The following is a 26626-nucleotide window of genomic DNA, read 5'->3' as shown; positions in this document are numbered from 1 at the left end:
GGGAGGGGGCGGAGACTTTGGAGAGGGGGCGGAGTTGGGGCGGGGGGCGTGGGCGGGGCGGGGCCGGGGCCCCGTCGAGTGTCCTCCATTTGGAGGCACAAAATATGGTAACCCTAATATACACAGATATCCAAAATACAAACACATTAGACAATTTATTTCAAAAGTAACACAAATAAATAAATAAATAAATAAATAAGTCCATACACTACTTGTCTTCAAACATTAGTTGTCTGGATCGCCTCCCATCTCCAGCTCCCACCCTTAATCTTATTCACAACTAAAACATTCCTGTGATAATTATAGCAGCTGCATATGTTCATCTAGGCTGGCTCCTCCTTCTCCAGACACTCAAACTCTAAACCAAAGATCTTGGATGCCTGTAGAAACAACTGAAAACAAGTTGTAGGATCCAGGACCACGTGGCCTGCCAGATCTCCACAAACTACCTGCAAGTGCTCTGCAGAGTGCAGACAACAGCGTGAACAACGTTTTATTTAGAACAGAACCAAAGAATGGAACAGATGGCACCACACATGATTTAAATAAAAACTACCTATGTTAAGTTTAGATAAGTACCCCAATTTCTGTCTACCCAATTACATACAAAAAACATGTTAAACATATTAAGGGGGCAAAGACAAGTATTCAACACTTAGGAAATGGCAGAATTAAGAATCCCTAAGCAACCTTAGCTAGGCCACCTTGAGTGAATACATTATGTAAAGTCTTGGCCAACTGCACAGAGGAAGTCTGTGGCAGAGTCAGGAACACAACCCAGCTCATTTTGAACCCCAGATTAGAGCTCTAAAGAGAACATCTTTTCCCTTTTTGCAACCCTCCACATCATTCACTGCCCATCTGGTGCACTGAATGAGACGGGGATCCTACAGAACAAATAGTATATGATTATGTAATTAAAGGCTATCATAATGCATGCACACAAAGGGCTAGATCCAGAAAAGGATTTAGATAGCTAACAGTGACTTTAGGCTTTAGATTTTAAATCCACAATTTAGATAGTCAAAATTCCGAAACCCCTAACCTGTCATCTAAATTCCTAACAATCAGGTCCCCATAGCACCCAGAATCTCCATGGTACCTAAAAATCTGCCTAAATCCTTATGTCTGGCACCCAGCTCATGCCTAAGCCTTGGCAAGATCCTCAAATAAGGCATTTTCCCACAGCAATAACATCTACCACTGGTGCAAAATCCTATGGACCAGCCACTGGAGGGGAAATGATGCACCCTTCACCAGTGGCTTATGCAACCATTAGCTAGGCAGCAGAAGAATGTTGAAAATCAGGAATCCTGAGTTTGAATCCTGGTTCTAGAGGGGATTATAGCCTACCTATGACAGCAGCACAGCCAGATATGTATATTTGAAACATTCATTCTGAAAGGCAAATGTGGCTAAGTGGATAAGATTTTGATCTGCTATGTTAGAGATCTGGATTCTATTCTTAGCTCTGCCAGACATGACCCTGTGCAATATCTCAGTTATTCCATCTGTAAAACAGGACAATCATATGTGTCTGCTTTTTAAGGTATGAATATAAAGGTCCTGTTAAATAATAAAGGCAATGAAGTGCACAGAATTAGTAACAGAAATGAGTGGAAGAGCGGAGATTTGAATTAATGGTCTTCTCCTAGTTCCCACCCATAACACCGTCTCTTTGGCCAAAAGAAGGGCTGCACTACTAGTGTATCTCCATTGTCCTATTCAGTTGAGGCTTACTGGGAGCTGGAAGCACATTTAGTGCACATGAAATATTCAGAGATTTTAGAAGTAAACTTCTCACAAGCTCTACTGAGCACGTGCAAACAGGGATTTTCAAAGGCTTATGATTCTGCTAGATGATTTTTCATAGTAACAGCAAAAGCAATCTTTGACTCCAGAGTTACACCCTACCAAATTTTCAGTTCATGCTTCAAACCCTGAAGGTGCTACAGATCTTAAGAGAAACAGTTGGGGCGGGAGAAGATGGAAATTAACATTTGCAAAACAACCTATTTTTTCCTAAACTTGTTCTCAGAAATGACTCAACTGTTTTGCTGAACCAAAACAAAACAAAAAAAATTCAACCTGTGGCAGAGAGCAAACAGAGAAAATTTCAGTCTAAATGCTTTAAGTTTGGCAAAGTTATGAGCAACAGAAAACAGGAGTGTGTAATGGAAAGTTTCAGGCAAATCGCTATCCTCCCTCACTCCCCCATAATGAGATGGCTCTCAGTTTGTAGGACGTAGCTCATATGAAAGAAATTGATATTATAATTGTTAAACACAGTTCAGGACCAGCCTATACAGTAACTAGAGTACATAGTGGGAGGAAAGCTAGTTACATCAGCAAATAAATCCTATGTCTTTATTCATTAATTATATTCACAATTTGAACAAATCACAAACTTTCCAGTCTTTTTGTTCATTAGGCATAATATAGCTAACTACTGTATACCACCTTGCTTGTGAATCTAGTGACTAAAGGTGTTCTATGGAATTGTATTTGAATAAGAGAGACTATGAAGTTCAGACTGATTTATTTCACACATGTGACATGCGCAAATAGACAAGAGACACCATTTCTAAGCCTAATACAAAACAAAATAGAAGACACAGACATTTACATAAAATCAAATCCTCACAACTTTCTCTGAGGTCATGTTTACTGACAGGTTGCAAAATGCCTCACCCAGCCACAAAGGACGTATTTGCCTAAATTGATAGCGCTTCTGAAATTAGATGGTCCAACCTAAAAATAACCACTCCCATTAACTCTACTATGAACTGTTTTCAAGTTTCAATTAGTATTCTTCCTGTGAGCTGTGTGCTTTTGAAGTCAAATGGTCAGGCCAAATACTGGAACATTTTAAAAAAATGATCCATGTTTCAAGCAATTTTATTTTCAAAGTCAGAAACAGTTTGGAATTTGCACTGCTGTTGCTTTCAAAAGTAAAAGATCTATTTTGAAAGTCACATATATTTTTAAACAATGAGGTATGTGGCTCCTGAAATACAGTAAAAGATTTTAGATTAATTTTCTAGTTTGGGATCCAGTGATAAACAGGCAAACTGCATATACTCATACGTGAATGCTCCTGGGCTGTACTGTGACTGCATTGTATTTACAATGAAAAAGAAATGTTGTTTGCCAGAAAGCTTACCTTTCTCTCTTTTAGTAGCTGTCTATAACCACTTTCACCCAGGGACAGTAGTGTAATGAGGACATCTAAGGAAGGAGATGCTGATGCTCTTCCTGAAGCAATGATATACAGATTATTTTCATTCTCTCTCTCTCTCTCTCTCTCTCTCATTATTCAAGTTATTTGCAGTTATTTCACAAAGATGAATCAATCTGTAAATTATTTACCTGGGTACATCTTGCTGATATCCAGGATGAAGGAATCATTGAAACCAGCAATGATAGCACCACCTACTGGAACCATAAAATTTTTGTCCAAGCTCTGGATGAAAGCATCTATTCTACCTACTCGAGCACCCTAAAAACAAAACGAAACAAAAAGAACACAACCACCCCCCCATACATATACACATTAGGAACAAGTGTTTGACAGCATCCTGTTGTATTATGTATAAAAGCAATGGACGGCAAGTTACATTAATAAAACTCTCACAGAAAATACATTAGAGCTAAAACAAAATTAAAATGGTTACAGTTTGTTTTCTTAGTAGTATTTGCTAAGAACATGGTTGCATTGCTACATATCACCACAGGTTCATCTATCTGTAATCCTACTATTAATCCCTTTTTTGCAAGGAATTAATACACTGAACTAAATTGAAGTTTTACACACTGTGGTATATTTTCAAAGCACTGCATGGATTTTTAACAGTATAACTCCCATAAAAGTCAGTAACCAACAACATTTCAAAAGTTTACCAAATTGAAACTTAGTCGGGGATTATATATATATATATATACACACACACACACACACACACACACATATATAAATAAATGGCCATAGTGTAGCTATGTTTAATTGAGAAAACAGTCTTTTCTCAGTGCAGATATACAATTCCCATTAAAACCAGTGGATGATTGTGGGAGAACACTCAAACACTGTCCTTACCAAGATTTCAGTTAGTTGTATCATGTAAGATTGCCTATAATATGAAGATCCAAGTAACTCCACTACTGCAAATGGAGTCAAGTTCCCCCCCAAGAAAACAAACTGTCATTATAACCAGGGGGGCAAGTATTCTCCAAGAGACAGGATGTAAATACTGCAGCAAGGCTCTGATTTCTGAAGCACTAATGCTGTGAATTCAGAGAAGTCTTATAGTCTGTGTTATGCAGGAGGTCAGACTAGAAAAATCACAGTGGTCCTTTCTGGCTTTTTAAAAGCCACGAATTTATGAATTCTGCAGTTAGCTGAGAAGTCTGCAGCAGTATGAAATCAGTATAATATACTCAAGCACACAACTTATTACATATTAAATTAAGCTACATGAATGTTACCAGTATCCATGACAATACCAAAATACAGAAGATGTATTGTCACTTCTGTTTTTTAAACAGCTGTTCGGGTGTTGAGTGGGAGGGAGCCAAGGATTTGGCAGTGTTTTGGTGCGGAGATGAATGCCAGAGCTTTAGCATCTGCATTTAATCGGGGGAAAGAGAATAGGGGGGCAGTTGACAGGGTAATGGGAACAAGATCTCTCCTCCTCTTCAAAAAAAAAAACAGTTTTTTTCCCTCCTCATCCTCCCATTCCATTTTGGTTTGTTGGATCCATCCTTCGAGCATTTATTTACTGGCATTCATCATGGTACCTATGCACTATCCATTGTTCTATTAGTAATGAGTGTGTACAGGTGTGACGGGGCACACTTGCCCCGCACTGGTACTGCAAGAATTAATTCTACTCTCTGGGCTGAGGAGGCCACGCCCCCACGGCCCTGCTGGGCATGCTCCAGCTGGAGACTAGATATAAAAGGGAGCAGCTCAGCTCATTTGGGGCTGACTGTTGAAGAGAGAGAATGTATGCTGCAAGCTCCAGCCCACGAACTGCAGAAGTCCCAGATGGCAGAAGCTAGGGATGCTGAGAGTCCAAAGGATAGCCAAGGAGTGGCGGAGCTGTTGGGAGCTGCACTGACCAAAGAGCCCAGAAACCCCAGGACCATGGCATCAGGAACCAGGTAGGAAGTAGCTCAGGGAGACTAGTTGTGGTGCCGAGTGGGGTCAGCATGTTTTGAGCGGATTCCCTACTGACTCAGTGGTGGGCATACTTGCCACTGACAGGGCCCTGAGCTGGGACCTGGTGGAGCAGGGAGGGCCCAGGCCCTACTGACTGTGGCTGCCAGGCCACACCGCCTTGCTGAGTCAGGTGGCCACACTCATTCTGACCACTGGGTGATACACCTTGGCTGAACTGGGAAGCCATATTCACTCAGACCATTAGGTCCCACACCCTGACTCTGGCTACTGGGCCACACAACCTTGAGCGAGAGAGAGTGGCCATGTTGACTTTTACTGCTAGACCACACTACCCCAAGACAAGGGGTGATTGTAGGGATGTGACCATGGGGAAATAATTACCCCACCCCAAGAGGGCACAGGGTGCACTTGCCCCAAGACAACAGGGATAAGTGGGTGCCCTGGGAACTTCATGTAGCTTCCCCTTCCATCTATATCTATCATTGCATTGGAGGGATAGAATGCCCCAAGCTCCCAATATCTTGAGGATGATGGTGGTTTGGGACCTTGGAACTTCGTTCCCAGGGCCTATTGTTCTCCAGGACATCCCTTACCATTGACAAATTCTGCTGCTGTTATCATGGAATGCATAGGCTCCTAAATATACCTTAAAATTAATTTCCTCCTAGACTGTATAATTTCTATTGAAGAAAAGAGTTTCTTTTGTTAAACTCTGAAATAATGACTTCAGTTAAATGTTTAAGATATCATAGAAATATCTAGCTACAAGCCAGAAAGAAATGCACAGCCCAATACACTAATGCACATAATTGTGCTTTTCAGTGTTTCTTGACAAGATTATCATTACAAATGATTTTTTCCATTTGAGATGACACAGGAAATTAAGTTTCTTAACATTTTGATCATGGTAAGTTTAGCCTATAATAATAATATAGTTTCTCTGATAAGAAGCCCTCATTAGCTGTAGGATAATACTCAGCAATTACACAGCCCCATCCATGTGAAGATGGAAATGCTTCACAAACAATTACATTTCACAAAGCCACTGTAATGTAGATACAATAAATATACCAAGTAAACTATAGAACATCAGTAATTGTTTTCCATCTTCACGTCTCAAGTGTGTTTTGCCAAGGGCCTTCAACCACTCAGGAGCATATAGCAGCCATAATCTCACTTCAAATGTTCTTTTTTTGTTAAAAAAATAAATGCTTGTGAAGATTAAACAATAAAACTATTTTATTAAAGGGTCACCATCAACCTGAAATCTAGTTCTGTTAAAAAAAAGTAGTTTCAGGCATTAGACCCAAAGCAAAATCCCTTATGCCTGTGATTTTTTTTTTTTTTGAAAAAATAGGGATTAGAAACTATTTTCCTCTATCCTGTTGATGTGTGTGACACCAACACAAAAGGGAAATATTAGAAATAATGATACAAAAAGTGTTGTCAGATATACAAAATTAAACACGCTGAAAGATTTATTTTCCTCTAATCTCTTTCAGTTATAGCCATATTAGATGTTTTGTAACAGTCAGTAAAACATTTATCAGAAAGATATAAATTGACAGTGTCCCTTTAAAACAAGGAATTTCCACACACTTCTAGTAAAAGGAATGTTATCAAAATAACTAAAGACCTCAGAAGTCTGTTCAATCTACACTTCTGAAGGTGCTGTTGACAAAAAAACCACATGTAGATTGCAACTACTGAGATACAAGAGTTTTAACAGCTTTATGGCTGGTGCTGTATATTAGGAAATTTCCATTTAATAAACAATCATCCCAAAACAGGCATTTTTTTAAAAAGTAGCATTATAACTAAGTAGCTTATCCAGTGTCAGTCAATTGTTCCTCTCCCTGGGAACACGCTGTAGCAATAAGCAAGGATGAGGTGGACATTGGTAGGATGTTGTGGCACTTCTGTCATATTCCTTCAGCCACCTCAGAAGTGCATCAATAATAAGGTGCCTAATAATTCACATCCTGAAGAGGTTTTAATTCCTATTCAAGTATGGTCCATTATTTTACATATAACTGTTTTGATAAGTTTAGGAAGCAGGTTTAAGAAGACATAAAACACATCCTTCCACTATGAAAAGTATTTTAGTAAAATGAAGCAAAGATAGGGGAAAATGTTATGTTCCAGACAGTAGAGAAAAGGTGAGCATATATTTGTTAATTTCTTCCCAGTCTCCCCCCTCATTTTAGAAAAGGGTTATCTGAACTATTTGGTTCCGTCCCCAACTTCCCCACTTTCGGCAGCAGTTTGCTTGCCCAGCTGCCAATTTTAACTCCCTTTCTTTTATAAAAATGACATTTGGAATACTGAACAGCTTCCATCTTTCTTTTTACACTAGAAAAAGCAGCAGAAGCAGCTGAAAGGGCCACATACTGCATGGCATTTGGGGAAAAACCAGTTTGGAACTTTTTTCCTTCTTCTCTTAACCCCTTTCTTTTCCTTACTCTTTCCTCTACTACCTTGCCTCTCCTCGCCTCAAATTCACATGGTGCATTACCTCTGACAAATTATTTATGTATACTTTATTGATTTAGAATCACCAATACCCTGAAGACTCTTCCATATTTCTGACAATTAAAAAATCCCAAGTGATTTGTGGGAAATTATTTTTCTTCCTGTTCTTTCAAAGTTACTTTGTAGGTTTCTGATTTTGTAGTGTGAATAATAATCAGAAGCTGATGAATATTTCTTCAAGCCCCTAACTATGGGTATGTCTACACTACGAAGTAGTAAAGTAGAGAAGTTGTGGGGAGCCCAAATAACCCTTCATTTTAGACTAAAGGGGGTTTTCTTGTAGGAAGGTTGCTGGAAACCAATTCTGCTCAATCTGGCCCACCCGACTTTGTCAGCAGGGGGAAGCAGCTCTAAAAAAGTACCCTCTGTCCTTTGAACCTGCTCAGACAGGCAAAATTGCCTGGGATTAGACTCAAGTCTGCAAAAACATTTGACAATGTGCCCATGTTGTGCATTTTGTAGTTCTATATAATTGTATTATCAAAGGTTAACAAATATATCATTTAAAAAAGTCTCATTTGAAATACAAGCCTCATACCTGCTGGATGAGATGCATACATTTTGAAGACTGAACTCCATATGCATTGTTGACAATATGAGGAATGTTATAATTAGAACAAATCACAGCCAGTTCTTCCAGTCTACAAACATAAAAGTGCAAATTAGGAAAACACCATAACTTCACTGTGTTCGGTTAGAAGTATGAGTCAGGCCATTTAAGGACTAGTTAATGCAAGAAGGTCAAAATGGGGACAAACGAGGGAAAAGGAAACTTCTTCACAATTATATTAGGGTACACTGCAGCTGGGAGTATGCCCCCCAGCTGGGTTGACAGATACAAGCTAGTTCTCCTTGAGCTAGTGTACTAAAAATACTGCATGGGCGGTAGCACAGGCTAGCTGCTCGAATACAAGCTTACCTGACTCCCTCGGTCCTAACTTAGGTGGTTAACCTGTGCTGCAAAGTCCACACTGCTATTTTTAGCATACAAGCTCAAGGAGAACTAGCATGTCTCTGTCCACCCAGGCTGGGAGACATGCTCCCAGCTGAAAGCAGACATACCTTAGTATTACTATTATGACCTGATAGTTAAATGAAAGTTTTTTTGGTAAACTGACATTCTCAGTTACCTATACCCAGTCTCCAACCTTTTGGGTTGGGCTCAAATTTTTCATGCTTAACCTTGGTTCCAAACAACTTTTTGGTAAAAAGCACCCACCAAAAAAACTTTCATTGGGGTTGCTAAAATGTTTTTTTGAAGCATGTTTCAGCTTACTGTATTTTTTTAAATTTATAGCACTGTGCCTCAAAAAGGATTTGACTGAAGTTTCAAAATTTGTGTGGGAAATGAAATGTCTAAAGAGATTGGAAATAGCACAGGATAGGGAACCTTTCACTTTTTGGTTCCCAGTTCAATCTAACCCAGCTGGGTAGTGACTAAGGTTGTTATCCTCTGATAGCTATTGAGTGCCCTATGTTTGATGGGTTGGTAGTCTCAGTACAAACCCTAGTAATCATATTTCAAAAACCACCAGCACCTCTGAAATCAATTGGTGCTCATCTACATCCTAAGCAGAGCCAAGGAGTAAACTGGCATGGAAGTAACACTGTCCTATTGAAAATACAAGAGAGGAGAGAAATACTGACAGATATATGAGGAGAATCATGCACTCCTGCTGCTCATAGTATACATACTCTGTAGGAAATAGAATTTGGGCTCCCATTACTCCAATCAGGCACTTTTGCCACACTGAATTATTTTGTTTTATACTTCGTCTGTACATAAACCTACAATAATAATGTGTGTTTTGGAACCTGCTGAGTGGTTTTTACAATTTTAAAGCAAATAGCATAGAAAGTCAAATGATGTTGCACATAAATTATTGTATCTTCAGATAACCACAATATAGTAACCAAAGTAAGTTGAAATTGAGGGAGTCAGAGGGTGATTCTTAAGGCCCTTAAAATAGGCAAGCATGTTCTTAAAGCCATTGACTTTCCCAAATTCAGGCCCCAAGAGAGGACAGCCATACTAGTCTGAATATGCTTGATCCCAGCTGAGTTTAAAGGCACATGAACTTGGTCCTAGTTAGTACCATATCTGGATGGTTGCTATTTCTGTGTTTGGGTCTTCTCTACCATCTTCATTTTATTTTATTAGCTGCCAATAAATCTTTCCTCTACACTAAGTTGAATCTTCTACTCTTCTTTTTTCAAGGAACTATCATTTCAAGATTTGGGCCAATATCTTTGCTTTCATATCTCAGATAAACTGTTACTAACAAAAGATTTTCCTTAGGCTTAATAGGTAGCCCTATTATTGCTGACTGCAAAGATCCATGGATCAGCACCTTGCTGCAATTGATTTCTCACAATCCAGATAAACTTTCATTTACCACACAGGCTCAGTTCTGCATGAGCTCCATGTGGGTGGACCTCTGGACCCCACTAAAACCTGTAAAGCTCTGCATAGATGCAGGGGTTCACCCTGCAGAGCTCACTAAACGTTCCAGGCCTCTTGGTATTTTATAAGATCTACACTTTTAGTACACTGGAAAAGGGTTCCAATTATTTTGGCATCTCTCTAAAATCCCTTGATTTCCCCCAACTTGTATTCCCTATATTTATTTTTGAAAATATTCTCTTTGAAAAGTTATGTGCAAAATCCAATCGAAAAGTTATGTGCAAACAGTGCAAAAAGCCAGGGGCTCTAGCAGCTTCCAATCCACCGGCTTCTGGCAGGAGGCAATGGTGGAGCATGCCTCAACAGAAGGCAGAAATATGGGGGTGGAATGGCATGTGGCCCTGCGAGCCCCCTCCACACATGACCTCTAGGAGGCACAAATATACTTACCCCGGGCACTAAAATCCCTCGTTACAGCTCTGCTCTTTCCAATAAAGAGAGATAATACTTAAAAAGGGGGTACACAATGAATGTAGGATTAAAATAAAATGACCTTTTAAAAAATAAAAATGTTAAATCCCATGTAGCATGACATTTGTTTAAAAATGTATACTTCAGCATACTTCTAGACAGTATTAAAACAAAAATGTCAGATATTTAAAAACAAACATATAAAAAGGTATCCTCCAGGAATGTTGTATGGGATTTACCTTCCTTTTATGAATATGCATCTTTTGGTCTTTGAGGGTTGGCAGTATCCTTTTAATAAAAAGCTCATAACCCACTCTATCTGTAGTATACTCTAATGCAGCCCCCCATCTTATATTTTATTTCAGAGTCACAAGGGACAGAACACTACCATGTCAAAAAAGGAGAGAAGGCAGCAGAGGAGTGAAAGAAATTTACATTAGTTCAAAAACAGACTAGTTGATTTGGTAGTTTTGATTCAAGCTAGCCAATAAATTTTCCAACTCATCTTCAGGTAATGTTCATAGTATTCTGACTGAATTATTCATCCCACTATCCTTCCACCAACATGTATAAGTGTTTTTAAATCAATAAAATGTAAGACTGTTATCCTACATTAGTCAAAACTGAGTGAAAGATATTTTTCAACTGTAAGATGATAGTATTTCATTTCTAAATTCAGATATTCAGCTATGAATTTCTAGGTATCAAAGCAATTAATGAAAGAAAATAGATACACATGATGCAGTAAAGAAAATTATTACAGCAGTAAGATTATTTTGTTTTGGAATTATACCAAATTTAAGCAATTCTTATGCTGAAGTTAAGGTACTATACATTTTCAAAAACCTCAACCATATTATTAAAACCTATACTTTAAACAAATTGTACTGTGAACACAAATGAGCCCACAAATATACAACTGTACACTGGCAAAACCCAGTATTTGGGTTTATTGTTATCTATTTGCATATGCAGACACTAGTTACATTCACAAAAGCAGGTTTTCCAAACAACTACCACTGGTCTCATTTTGAAAATTTGTCCCAACATACTGAGTGCAGTTAGCCATCAGAATCCAATTTCTAGTTTCTAGAACAAGAATTTTCAAAGATTTCATAGTGTGGACCACATCTTAATATAGTGCCTCAAAGACTGCATTATCTCCCATTCTTGATTGTACGGTTCATCTCCCTTGTCAGCAGTGACTGAATAACATCCCTGTGGCAATTACAGCAATAGCTTGCATGGAAATGTAATATTAGGAAAGAATGTAATGTATGTTAAGCTTATTTTAATGTGATTTAACAGCTGGAAACAGAGAGCAAGCATCACATGAACAGCCAGTAAGTGCTCAAACCAAGGTAAGCTAAACCAGAGAAAAATCACTTTTTTATATCCGTGCAGTACATCTACATTTCAGGTTTGCACTCCTGCAGCTGTACTAGTGGACGGACACCCCACCTTGGGCTATCAAAAGTGTCAAATGAGAAAAATTCATCTGTGATCAGTGAACTAAAGGAGACAGCAGCACAGGCAACTGTAACTAAGAAAATGTGACCTCTGACTTAGCAGGGCAGCTTCTGTTGTACGATTTCACAGAAGACAATTGTTACCCACTTCTGTGGAATCACAGGAAAAACTGCTGGCTACAATCATTTATATCACCAAAAGCAATGAGAGATTATTATCTTCAGCCAGGTATGACAAGGAAGATCTGCCCTATTTCTTGTCCTTCCTTTTCTGCTTCTTCTGGTACTTTTTTTGCAGAAGTCGCATTGTTTCCATCCTCCTGCTCCCTGAATTCCAGGAGGAAATGAAGTAAACTTTCACTGTGGTATCTATTTTGCTTAATTAACTATTGGTAGTAATTAAGCAATTTTAGGAAGATGAGCATAAACATGAAGGTTATTAAAACCTTGGTAATACCTACCAAGCATTATGTGAGGATTATTTACCTGTCAGGTACCCTTGGAGCAAAGCAAGATGTAGTAGAATGAACACAGAGAACATTTTCAGCTCCAAGATCCTGGATTTTAGCCTCTACCGCCTTTACGTCTGTGCGCAGCTCATCACCTTCTAATACATTCTCTATCACCACTGGCTCAAAACCTAACCCAGACAATAAAAATAAGAGTGTATTAAGCAGTAACTTTATATGTCTATATCTTCAGGCTAGATGCATAATTCTGGGCTATGATTTAATTTCAGATTTTTTTTTTTATTTCTATTCATTTATTCTGGTAACAGACTACTTCAGAGGCTCAGAATCATTAAGAACACTGGTACATAAATGATAACTTCACTGGTGTCCACTGGAGAACTTGGGCTTTAGGTAAAAGCTAGTGCCCTTTGCAAGCTGAACCACATAGCAACAACAGGTTCAAGGAAATCTCCCTTACTTAAGCAGATTAACCCCTTCACTTCCAATTTCTTTTTTAAATATTCAGGATGAGGGAGGCAGGGGAAATCAGTCAAAAGGACTTCCTTTCAAGATCCAAACTTCAGATGTATTAAAACAGTACTGCTGGGAAAAAATTGCTAAAAATACTAATCCAACTGCTTCTAAAAATAAAACTAGTTAGTAGCAAACACTATAGTTAAGGCTGCAACTCAACTTTCATCAGTATCCTGTTTTTACTCATTCACAACTCTCCAAAATACGCATCAGAGCTTGGAAATGTCCACATTTGGTCTTATTCTGGAAGTGAAATTTTTGTTTTTGGAAAATCTGAGCGAAGTTTGCTAATCCATTTTTGAGTTAAGCAAACACTGAAGAAAAGAATCACACAAAAAAAGACTTGTTTTGGCACAAAGACTCAATAAAACAGTTGAACTGCACAGCTGCAAACTTTATATGTGGCTATTCTTCACTGAAGATCATACCCCAAGGTACAGTGCATTTAAAAAAAATATTTTAAACACATCTAAGTCATAAATGGTTAAACTACTTTTATGCACATATATTCATTTTTCAGTTACATAAGAACGGCCGTACCGGGTCAGACCAAAGGTCCATCTAGCTCAGTATCCTGTCTACCCACAGTGGACAATGCCAGGTGCCCCAGAGGGAGTGGACCTAAGAGGCAATGATCAAGTGATCTCTCTCCTGCCATCCATCTCCATCCTCTGACAAACAGAGGCTAGGGACACCATTCCTTACCCATCCTGGCCATTAATGGACTTAACCTCCATAAATTTATCCAGTTCTCTTTTAAACCCTGTTATAGTCCTAGCCTTCAACCTCCTCAGGTAAGGAGTTCCACAAGTTGACTGTGCGCTGTGTGAAGAAGAACTTCCTTGTATTTGTTTTAAACCTGCTGCCTATTAATTTAATTTGGTGGCCCCTAGTTCTTGTATTATGGGAATAAGTAAATAACTTTTCCTTATCCACTTTCTCCACACCACTCATGATTTTATATACCTCTATCATATCCCCCCTTAGTCTCCTCTTTTCCAAGCTGAAGAGTCCTAGCCTCTTTAATCTCTCCTCATATGGGACCCGTTCCAAACCCTTAATCATTTTAGTTGCCCTTCTGAACCTTTTCTAGTGCCAGCATATCTTTTTTGAGATGAGGAGACAACATCTGTATGCAGTATTCGCGATGTGGGCATACCATTGATTTATATAAGGGCAATAATATATTCTCAATCTTATTTTCTATCCCCTTTTTAATTATTCCTAACATCCTGTTTGCTTTTTTGACCACCTCTGCACACTACGTGGACATCTTCAGAGAACTATCCACGATGACTCCAAGATCTTTTTCCTGATTTGTTGTAGCTAAATTAGCCCCCATCATATTGTATGTATAGTTGGGGTTAATTTTTTCCAATGTGCATTACTTGATATTTATCCACATAAAACTTCATTTGCCATTTTGTTGCCCAATCACTTAATTTTGTGAGATCTTTTTGAAGTTCGTCAGTCTGCTTTGGTCTTAACTATCTTGAGCAGTTTAGTATCACCTACAAACTTTGCCACCTCACTATTTACCCCTTTCTCCAGGTCATTTATGAATAAGTTGAATAGGATTGGTCCGAGGACTGACCCTTGGGGAACACCACTAGTTACCCCTCTCCATTCTGAGAATTTACCATTAATTCCTACTCTTTGTTCCCAGTCTTTTAACCAGTTCTCAATCCATGAAAGGACCTTCCCTTTTATCCCATGACATCTTAATTTACATAGAGCCTTTGGTGAGGAACCTTGTCAAAGGCTTTCTAGAAATCTAAGTACACTATGTCCACTGGATCACCCTTGTCCACATCTTTGTTGACCCTTTCAAAGAACTCTAATAGATTAGTAAGACACGATTTCCCTTTACAGAAACCATGTTGACTATTGCTCAACAGTTGGTTTTTCTATGTGTCGGACAATTTTATTCTTAACTATTGTTTTGACTAATTTGCCCGGTACCGACGTTAGATTTATCAGTCTGTAATTGCAGGGATCACCTCTAGAGCCCTTTTTAAATATTGGTGTTACATTAGCTAGGGCCATTGCTTGAAGAATTATCCAATTGCACAAGTCCACAGTGCCACAAGTTTTTTTTAGTACATGACAAAATGGCATCATTTAAAACCTACACAGTTACTGAAAAGCTCAATTATGCATGTTAACTATATGAACAGGGCTGCAACTTAAGACTCTATTATTAAAATTCAAAACAGTCTCATTTGAAAATTACTACTTTGATACTAAAAATATGGTGTGATTTTGTAGAACCATATATTTTCCTTCACAGTGGATCTAGCAAGTCTAGAAGTTTCACTACTTTTAGCCTCCATACTTTGTATACCAATCAACATGTAAAGAAAAAGGAACCACAGTGTTCAGTGTTTCTTTTTCCACCATCAGTTTTAACTGAATGACATGCAAACACTTTAAATTACTTTATTTTTTCTAACATCCCCAAGCAAAATAAGGATTAAAAAGTGACTTCCTGTTATGGAAGGAAGTAAATCATGTGATCCATCTATACCTGGTCACCTCTTTCTGTAGCATTTGTACCCTTTTCATTATTTATAATTTATTTAAATTTCATACATCCCAAGTTGTCAGTTTTAGCAGTCCATTTCACATATTATTTTCCATCTATGCAAAGAAGTTTGTACTGAACTCCCATCAAGCCTGATCCTGCTCCCAGTGAAATCAATGGGAATTTTCCTATTGACATCTAAGGGAGTAGGATTGAGTTGACGGAGCTAAATCCCTCAATTTCCACACTAGCATGGCAGTATCAGTGTGGGTCTTCCCTCCTTGAATTAACAACATGCCTCAGCTCTGTCATGGAGGAATGAAATTGTGAAGTGAGCCCCTGTCCACAAGAACTTGGACTAGACAATCTGCAACCATCATATTGCTATGACTTAGTCACTGTTGACCTTCACTGGTTTCAGACTGGTGAGGTAGGGGTAAGAGACTCTGCTTCCAATTGCTAATCCAATATTTGCTACTTCTTTTTTTGGATACACTATTCTTTCATTAATTTGGTGACATCCATCTTATTTAAATCATCAAAGTTTTGAACAACTCAGTTATGCCTCTTTTTATGCTCTTTTTTTCCTAATATAAATCTATTTTTCTTAACCTCTTCTCTGTATATAACCAGGTATTACAAATATCTTAAATAAATCACATTCCATACAATTAGTTATGTTCAGAGAATGCTATGGCTGCCTACTTAAATACTCGACTGTCGTCCTCTGCTGAACTATTTCCAGTTCTTCAGTCTCTTGTAATATGGTGCCTGAAGTTGAGCATGACATTCTAGACATGTTCCTCACTTTCTTTTTGTGCAGAGTGATAATATCTTTCTATCTCTACTCTTTTACATAACTCCATATTCTATTTGGATTTCTACACTTGTCTATTTTATTGTTTCCAGACACCAAGTTTATGAATCCAGTACCACTATCAACAGGATAGTTTTAAACATGTGTAGTTAGAATGCTACATTGCATGGTCAATCCACCTTCTTCCTCTTACCTGCAGTTATCATAGATTTAAAGCAGGATTTCTGATCTATGCGTGGCCAAATAATATACTTTGCCTTTGGTCTCTTGTGCCGCAGTGTTAAGAAACACAGGGTTAGACTCATGCCAGTTGCCATAGGAACCACAAAGCAACTGGTCACTGTCCGGACACCTGTATATAAAAACAAACCAGGTAGTAGCATAAAGTATTTGCTAACTGCCATATGCACCCACATAAGAAAAATATTAGTTTCATACCTACCAGCCAGTTTTATAATGTCCAGAACTACTGAATTAGTAAGTTTGTTCAAAAGGCTAGAACCTGCGGCTTTAGGCTGGACAGCAGAAATATCCCCTGACCTCCCAATTCCATGGATTAACCTGAACAAAAGAGGTTGAAAACATATAGTAAGAACTTTTCAAGCCCTAAAGCAATATTGTTTTCTGAAGGGCATTTGGTTTGATAAACATTAATAAAATGTCTTATCCAATGCAATGCCAAAATCAGATAATGAATTACAATACCCTATAATATTAACATGAAATTGGACTATTTCACTCACTTCTGTACAGTAAAGCCATCAAAAACAACATCTTGTTAAACAGTAACTGAGAAGGCCTATAATACTGATTCCTTTATCCACCAGGTAAATTTATCGGAAGAAAGGGCTGTGAAATTTCAGCAATGCCTGATGTCCCTCAGATTATGCTACAAATGCTAGCACACTTTGCACACACTGCAGCCATGTTTTTTGAAGAATAAAAATCAGTATAATACAATGCAATGTACACCCATGGAATTTTACAGATGCTGTGCCTGATAAACATTTCACAACAACAGAGCAATGAAGTGGTTTACATATGCTTTGTTAAAAATACATTTTAAAACATTTACGTTAATACACGCTCTGTTTCCCTCCACATTTTGTCTCCTCGCACCCCGCATTCTACTACCTCCTACTTCTCATTCGGTGCAGTCCCATCTTTCTTCGCATTCTTGCATCTTTCTGATACCACTCAAATTACATTTATAATTGTGGAATATTATTTAGCACCTCTCAGGCTTGAAAGATCATATAACCCTTTATGAACTACACACTTACATAAATAACTTCCCCCACTGGTGAAATGCAGCAGCTGCCTACGAAAGCTCAGCAACAGTATACAACTACTGATGACTTGAATTCCATTTTTGTCTTGGGGACAGCGAGGACTCCAGCCATATGCATCCACTCACTGAAAAGCAGATGGACTGGAGGGAACTCAGAACTTTTAGGAGGGTGGCTTTATATCTGAAGCTTTTTTCTCCCACTTCCAGTGTAATTACAGCAATAATTAATTGGTTTGATAATTGAAAAATTTGGACATAATCCTAACTTTATAATTACAAAAATGCTTTGTTCCCCTGCTATGCCTTCAATATCTTTCCCTTAACTGGTCCCCCTTTTCTCAGTCTACATATTCCATATCTCTTTCCTAGTCTGGGTCTCTAGATGCTGTGCTCACTCTGCCCATTCATTTTGTTTTTAATATGGCTGAGAAGGAGAGAGTGCTCTCAAACCACTGCCTGACACTTCCCTCCATTCTTTTAACTTACCTATCTAATTGGCAGGAGAATGGAGTGGGGATGGAATTGAGGACTCCTCTTAGAAGAATTCCTTCTCTCTCCCACTAATGAAGCTAGTAGGTATAAGTGGTACATAAGGCGATAGAACTGTCCTAGCCCAGCAACAGCAAAGTGACATCCTCAGCTTTGTCACCTGCAATATGTTCAACTCCTAGTCTACCACGTTCCTTTAGAAAAGCCAGATAGCAGCATTTTTGGAAGGAGAAAGATGCTCTGAAGATGCCCCTGATCCCATAGCTCAATCAAGCCAGAGACTGACTACAGAATTAAGTAGATGGAATGGGAGAAAGAAGACACAGGTGATGCCTCCAGATCTGTTCTCTATTAGAACAATTCTTCCTCAGGAGGAATTGCACGGGCCTTTGAAAACTGCTAGATCCCTATGATCAAGCAGTAAATTTAAAGAACTGCAATTTAGAACAAGAAGTGAAGGAAAATACCATATTTAGTTGCAATTGCAAAAGGAATTTAGTTCCCTGGTTTTCTTTGGAGGTCTCCCATTATAAAACTGGATGGACCAAACTGAGCTTACTTGTGAAAGTGGAATTTACTAGAATACTGGTAGCCCTCCCTGTCCAATAGCTCTACCTCCTTTGATCGTTTTAATGGATTTGGTTTATGATCATGTCAATCTCGGTCATGAGCTAATAATTACAACAATCAATATGCAGGTATTTGGATGCAAGGGATCTTTTCCAATTAGTTATAATATTTAGAAGAAAGAAGACGTTTTGAATAATATACAGATGAGTTAATGACGTACTCTGTAAACTGACAGGTTGCAGAATAGCAGCCATGTTAGTCGGTATCCGCAAAAAGAACAGGATCTTGATTATCACTCCAAAAGTTTTTTTTCTCTTACTTAATTGGCCTCTCAGAGTTGGTAAGACAACTCCCACCTGTTCATGCTCTCTGTATGTGCGTATATATATCTCCTCAATATATGTTCCACTCTATATGCATCCGAAGAATTGGGCTGTAGTCCACGAAAGCTTATGCTCTAATAAATTTGTTAGTCTCTAAGGTGCCAAAAGTACTCCTGTTCTTTCTGTAAACTGCCAAGACAAGTTATTTTTTAACCAGAGAAGTCTCTTCTTCTTCTTGCTTTGTCATGTGATCAATTCAAAATTTTGCATTTCTAAGAATCACAATTTCCTGAAGAGCGAAGTTGTGAGAACATAGTGAAAGAGGAGATGATTTTAACAAAAAAAATCTTGTTAAACTTTTCAATGACTTGCTAATGGAAAATATGATATGAAACTGATGTAATTGTCTATAATGAAATTTTGTTTTTCAAATGCTTTCAAACTCTCTGATTACAAGATATTAAAATAAGCCTTTTACAAACATAATAAAACAGTAGCATTAAAATTGCTTGTCAGACTTACCTGTAATGCCGACGGGCAACCATTCCTGATGCCACTCTTCCTTCCCTCTCACCCACACCACAGTTGCCCAGAAAATTGTTGCTATCCATAATGGCAAGTTCATGAAGAAAGAGTTCGATGGTACTTTCATCCCATCCATCTTCAGGACACTTGCCCTTCAGAAGGAATTATAATTATAATAAAAATACTGCCTAGACTTGGATAATTAAAATTGATAAGATTTCTTTAAGTAAATTGTTTTGTTAATTTTAGTATCTTCTTTAGTGCACTGAGCAGATTTAAATAGTTAAAGAAATCTAGTCTCCCCTTCCTAGAATATGAAATTGGAACATTTAATAATAAAAGCTACATAATAAACTGCTTCTATACTCAATGCAATTTGATATTAATGTTCCCAGAAATAATAAATTTAAGATGCATTTGTCTCCAAGTACAGCATTTTAGGATGCAGAAGCAGAAGCACCAGGAGCAGTTAGGAAGCTTCTTACTAGGATCCAGAGTGACCTAGACAAATTGGAGGATTGGGCTAAAAGAAATCTGAGGTTCAACAAGGACAAGTGCAGAGTCCTGCACTCATGACAGAAGAATCCCATGCACTGCTACAGGCTGGGGACCGACTGGCTAAGCAACAGTTCTGCAGAAAAGGACCTGGGGATTACAGTGGACGAGAAGCTGGATATGAGTCAAAAGTGTGCCCTTGTTGCCAAGAAGGCTAATGGCATATTGGGCTGCATTAGTAGGAGCATTGCCAGCAGATCGAGGGAAGTGATTATTCCCCTCTATTTGGCACTGGTGAGACCACATCTGGAATATTGCATCCAGTTTGGGCCCCCCACTACATAAATGATTTGGACAAATTGGTGAGAGTCCAGCGGATGGCAATGAAAATGACTGGGGGATGGGGCACATGATTTATGAGGAGAGGCTAAGGGAACTGGGCTTATTTAATTTGCAGAAATGAAGTGAGGGGGGGATTTGATAGCAGCCTTCAACTACCAGAAAGGGGGTTCCAAAGAGGATGGAGCTCGGCTGTTCTCAGTGGTGGCAACTGACAGAACAAGGAGCAATGCTCTCACGCTGCAGTGGTGGAGGTCTAGGTTGGATATTAGGAAAAACTATTTCACTATGAGGGTGGTGAAGCAGTGGACTGGGTTACCTAGGGAGGTGCTAGAATTGCCATCCATAGAGGTTTTAAGGCCCAGCTTGACAAAGCTCTGGCTGGGATGATTTAGTTGGTGTTGGTCCTGCTTTGAGCAGGGGGTTGGACTAGATGACCGCCTGAGGTCTCTTTCAACCCTAATCTATGATTCTGAGATTCACTTTATGAAGGATATACAGGATATTTGGTGTATGACATGCAGTTTTAGTCCATTAGGGCTATAACACTGATCAAGAGGCATGGAGAAGATAAAGTAAAAGACAACTAGGATAACAAAGTAAAGAATACTAATAATCAAAGAAAGTTAAAAATAATTTCAGGTAGTACACATTTTCCTACTTATTTTTCTCTTGTTACTGTTTAAAAAAAAAAAAAAAGGACCCACTACAGCAAGAGAAACTGATTATTTACTCAGGGGAACAAGTGAGATTGACCAAACAAAAACTGCAGCCAAATGTTCTTTGCATTCCTTTGTGTAGCATACTTACCTTTGTAAACTGCTTAGATCAGGGGTTCTCAAACTTCACTGCACCCCTTTCTGACAACAAAGATTGCTACATGACCCAGGAGGGAGGGAGGGCAAAGCCAAAGCCCAAGGGCTTCAGCCACAGGTGGGGGGGACTGTAACCTGAACCCTGCCCCAGGGCTGAAGCCCAAGGGTTCTGGCCTTGGGTGTGGGCCCCGGGCTTCAGCCCTGGGCCCCAGCAAGTCTAACATCAGCCCTGGCGAACAGGGTCGCAACCCACTTTGGGGTCATGACTCACAGTTTGAGAACCGCTGGCTTAGATGAAAAGTACTCAGAAAACACAAAGCATTACTACACCACAACGAATAGCTATGCAACACCTATTCTCTTCTTCTTTCTGTATGTTTTTAAACACTAAAAAAGAGACTATCTTCCACTAGTCTCCATCAATAATCTTAGTTCCTTGTCAAAATAACAGGAAAAAAATTTAGTCAAATGAGTGTCCATTTAAATGATCAGAAAATTAGGTATGATCAAAAAGAAAAGAGTAAGGGAGGCATCTCAATATTCCACATTAATAACAGGAAGACTCACTTCTAATTACTAATTTCAGAATATTATAGAACAAAAATAATAAAAATCAAGGGTAATGAATCACAACACATACTTGTACCATATTTTACAAGTGTAATTTCATTTCAATTATAAATAATATTTTATAGTATCAAGTATCAGAGGGGTAGCCGTGTTAGTCTGAATCTGTAAAAAGCAACAGAGGGTCCTGTGGCACCTTTGAGACTTGCATCTGAAGAAGTGAGGTTCTTACCCACGAAAGCTTATGCTCCCAGTACTTCTGTTAGTCTCAAAGGTGCCACAGGACCCTCTGTTGCATTTTATAGTATGTTAGTAAATATTTAGTAATGTACAGGGCTTGAAAAATTCATTCAACCACTTGCCAGTGGCAGATTGAGAGCTTTACCTGGCAAATGTGGGGCCTAAGCCATTAATTTTTGTAGAATTTAAACTTTCATTTAAGGCCTGGTCTATACTACGTGGTAGGTTGACACAAGGCAGCTTATGTCGACCTAGCTATGGATGCGTCTTCACTTAAATTTGGCTCCCAGTGACGTAAGCGCCCTGCTATGCTGATTTAATAACACCATCTCCCCAAGCAGCGTAGAGTCACGGTCAATGTAATTAGGTCCATGTAGTAAGAGTGTAGACACGGTGTCACTTATGTAGACTATTACTGGCTTCCTGCAGCTGTCCCACAATGCCCAAAACTGACCGCTCTGGTTACCGTTGTGAACTCTGCTGCCCAGGAGTCAGATAGACAGGAAGCTTCCCCCCCCCCCCACTACCCTCAAGAGCCCCATGAATACTTCCAAAGAGCCCGAGTCACAAACCCCTGCCATGAACAGCGAGAAGGAGAAAGGTAGACAAGGAGGAAGAGTGTGGGGACCAGACAACCGGGTGATCCAGTTGTGTGGTGAGCCAAGACCTGTTTTTGACTCCACCACAGTCCAGTCATTCCCGACAGTCGAACACGGGCGAGTCTGATGCAGGGGAAGGAACCTCTATAAGTATGCACTTTGCTTTGAAATTACAGGAATGGAACCCCCAAAGCAGAAGGACATCTGTGGATTCGCTCTTTTTTACTTGTGCTAAAAGAGGTAGTGAAGCAACCAAGAGAGGCAGAGTTGCTATATGCTTTTCATTCCCCACTAGAGTTAGGCAGAGGGGGGCCACGTGGAGCAGTTTGTTTATGAACACCAGGATGTCTCATTAATTCTCTGTAGAGATCTTGATGAAACTTTCATGGAGGTACTCTGCAATCCTCTGCCAAAGGTTTCTGGGAAGGGCTGCCTTGTTTCTTCCGCCACAGTAGGACACTTTCCCACGCCACTCGGTGATTACTTCAGCAGGCATCATTGCAGTACATAGGTTATCAGCATGTGAACCTGGGCAGCAACAGGACATCAGCAGAAGCTGTGCTCTCTCTGCCCCTGTTACCCTCAGGAGTGAGATAGCTAAAATTACCACCACCCGTGCAAAACGGTGCCAGCATTCAGTTCCATTGCCCTATACTACTAGAATCATGCAAGCAAGCTATTCCTCAGCCCCCGAAGGACCATACTCACCATGGCTGGTGCTGTGACTGGCACTGTGCTCTATCACTCCCAAGCAGAAGTGAGAATGTAGTGCTTACAACTTTTGGGGAGCAAGGGGAGTGAGTTCAGCATCCTGAGTTTCAATTTCTGTCATGAATAACTGACTATGTGTGATTATGTGTGCTGTATCTGCAGCTGCTGCCATTGCGGCCTTCAGGGTCTCTCCCTCCACACCCGCAGAACGCCTGAGCCAGATAAGGAGAAGAAAGAAAAGGACTCGGGATGACATGTTCCAGGAAATTCTGCAAGCCAGTGCTGCTTTACAGAACTAGCACGGGGCCTGGATGATCACCCTTGCAGACAGCATGGAGAAGCACAGACTGGAGAGGAGAAAGGTGCAGGAAAAGGAGAGGGATGTGCAGCAGCAGATGCTTGCGCTTCTCAGACAGCAAACAGAGATGCTGCAGATGGTGGTGGATCTGAAGGTTCAACAATCCTGTGCTCGCCTCCCTCTGCAGCCCACTGAAAACTGCATATTGGGACCTCCCTATTACCCCCCCTCAACATTCCACGTGGCATCAGGGGTTGGTGCAGTACCTTTATCACTGCACCCGGGGGGAAATTAAAGAAAATCACAGCTTTACATACACTGACCTGTGAAAGCCACAGTTGGTGTACCTGTACCCGAAAAGGAAATGACTGTTGTTTCTACTTAATAAATTAAGGGAACAGAACTTATGAAGTTTTAAATGTTTTTTAATTGCCTGGTTCATGTTACAGAATAAAATTGTATGTTTGGAATAAAATTCATCTTTATTAGTTCATGGCATATGCTGGCTGGTGCTGAGCAGGTTTGGCAGCAACCAATTCCCCATTACTACACTATCATTCACAAACAATATTAACAGGTGCATTGACAATTTTATACTTGACCAAATTCCATTTGGAGTCCATTTTGGTCAATTTCATGGTCATACGATTTTTAAAATTGTAAATTTAATGATTTCAGCTATTTAAATCTGAAATTTCATGGTGTTGTAATTGTAGGAGTCCTAACCCAAAAAGGAATGGGGGCGGGGGGAGTTGCAGTACTGCCACCCTTACTTCTGAGGTGATGCCTGCAGAGCTGGGTCCTCAGTCAGCAGCTGCCAGTCTCTGGCTGCCAGCTCTGAAGGCAGCAGCACAGAAGGTGGCATGGTATGGTATCACCACCCTTACTTCTGTGCTGTTGCTGGCAGAGCACTGCCTTCAGAGCTGCGTACCTGGCCAAAAGCTGCCCAGCTCTGAAGGCAGTGCAGAAGTAAGGGTGGCATTACCGCGACACTCCCCGCCCCAGATAACCTTGTGACCCATTTGGGCAGGACCCCCAATTTGAGAAAAGTTGGGCTTCCCCTTGAAAACTGCATAGTACAGGGTAAAAGTACACAAAAGACCAGATTTCACAGAGGGAGACCAGATTTCATGATCCATGACATGTTTTTCATGGCCATGAATTTGGTAGGACCTAGTTATACTGCTACATGCATAGCAATCACTGCAAGATTCATTTGGGGCTGCAAAAGAGCAAGGCCATGTAGAACACTACAGCAAAACATACTATTCTGTCTCACTGTTAATGTTCTTTTAAAGTCTCCCTGAGCCATATATGTCCATGTGGAGCTCTTCTAATAGCCCTTGTAGCTGGCTGTTCAAATTCAGCAGATAGCCGCTTCATTTCCACCCTCCACCCCAGTGGAAACTTTCCCCGCTTTGTTTTATAGATATTATACAGGACACAGCAGGCAGTTATAACCATTCATCTATTTTTCTCCCTAAGGCCCAAACGTATAAGTAAACAATGCCAGTGACCCTTCAAACAACCAAAGGCACATTCAACTGTCATTCTGCACCTGCTGAGCCTGTAGTTGAAGCACTTCTTGATGCTGTTGAGGTCGTCAGTGAATAACTTCATGAGCCATGGGAGCAAGATATAGGCTGGATCACCCAGGATCACTACTGGCATTTCATCATTCCCAATGGTAATTGCCAGTTGGGAAAGAAAGTCCCTGCAGCTTTAAGAACACAGGACTGTTCAGAAAGATGTAAGCGTCATGCACCTTCCCTGACCAGCCCACACCAATGTCAGTAAAACTTCCTCAGTGATCAATCAGCACTTGTATAACCATAGGAAAGTAGCCCTCTCTGTCAATGTACTCTGTGGCAAGGTGGTCTGGTGCTAAAATAGGAATATGCATGCCATCTATCGCCTCACTCCAGTTCAGGGACCCCACTGCTGCAAAACATCCATCATGTCCTGCACATTGCCGAGAGTCAGTCAAGCATAGCGAGAGATGATTAATGGCCCTGCACACTTGCATGACAACAGCTCCTGTGGTGGATTTCCCAACTCCAAATTCATTTCTGACTACCTGGTAGCAATCTGGCACAAGTTTCCACGGTGCAATTGTCACTCACTTATCACCTGTCAGTGCAGCTCTCATTTTGGCATCCCTGCACTGGTGGGCTGGGAAGAGCTCTGCACACAGATCCAGAATGTGGCCTTCAGATCCGAAAGTTCTACAGCCCCTGCTCATCGTGCCATATCTCCATAATGATGCAATCCCACTCGTCAGTGCTTGTTTCTCAGGCCCAGAACCAACACCCCATCTCCAACTGCTCCATGAATTCCACCAACAATCTTGAATTGGTTCTTTCTATGTCCCAGGGCAATCTAGCCTCCAAGGAATCATCATATTCCCCGTGGCTCCTCTTGCAGCTCTGTAAATACTGCAGGATCACATGCCCTGTGCTTGCCATGCTCGTGACAAGAGTGCAGAGCTGTGCAGACTTCATGCTTCTGTCAGAGATGGCGGACAGCGAGGAGGGACACACGGGTTTGTGGAATTTTGAAAAGGCATGAAAATTATGGGATGCAGATGAAATTATGGAATGGAGAACAATGAATTATGGGAAGTTGACTCCATGCTCCTAGTCACCCCTGCGTGACTTGTTTTGGTCCTATCAGGCATTGCAAGAACTTCCCAAAAGACCCTGCACTGGATGGTGGTGAGTTGCACAGTGGAATACTTACCCATAGTGCATTGCACTCTATATCAATACAAGAGCTCCTGATGAAAATGCACACACAAGTAATGTAATAACTGCAGTGGCTTTATACAGATGTAACTTATGTTGACATAATTGTGTAGCATAGACCTGGCCTAAGTGCTAAAAGCAGAAATTTTATGGTTACAGTTTGCCAAATGTAAACTGACAAAGTGCTGCCTTCCTCAGGGCTTGTCAGTCCCTGATTAACTCCATCCAGAAAAAGATG

At 40.0% G+C, this 26626-nt stretch overlaps 1 protein-coding gene across 2 annotated transcripts in view; it reads right to left on the bottom strand.

Moving 5' to 3' along the window:
* SEPSECS (Sep (O-phosphoserine) tRNA:Sec (selenocysteine) tRNA synthase) overlaps positions 1-26626 on the bottom strand; it is a 48565-nt gene that overhangs the window by 18562 nt on the left and 3377 nt on the right. For both annotated transcript variants that reach the window (XM_034772641.1, XM_034772640.1), the window contains exons 2-8: positions 19578-19732; positions 16825-16943; positions 16576-16734; positions 12542-12695; positions 8250-8352; positions 3370-3499; positions 3164-3255 (exon numbers count right to left, since the gene is read on the bottom strand). In XM_034772641.1, the coding sequence (XP_034628532.1) occupies positions 3164-3255; positions 3370-3499; positions 8250-8352; positions 12542-12695; positions 16576-16734; positions 16825-16943; positions 19578-19666 (846 nt within the window). In that variant the 5' untranslated portion in view covers positions 19667-19732. The remainder of the gene's footprint in view (positions 1-3163; positions 3256-3369; positions 3500-8249; positions 8353-12541; positions 12696-16575; positions 16735-16824; positions 16944-19577; positions 19733-26626) is intronic.

The sequence above is a fragment of the Trachemys scripta genome, chromosome 5 (assembly GCF_013100865.1).
Source record: "Trachemys scripta elegans isolate TJP31775 chromosome 5, CAS_Tse_1.0, whole genome shotgun sequence".
Classification (NCBI taxonomy): Eukaryota; Metazoa; Chordata; order Testudines; family Emydidae; genus Trachemys; species Trachemys scripta.
The sequence above is the reverse complement of the archived record's forward strand: the minus strand, read 5'-3'. Positions and strand labels throughout refer to the sequence as shown.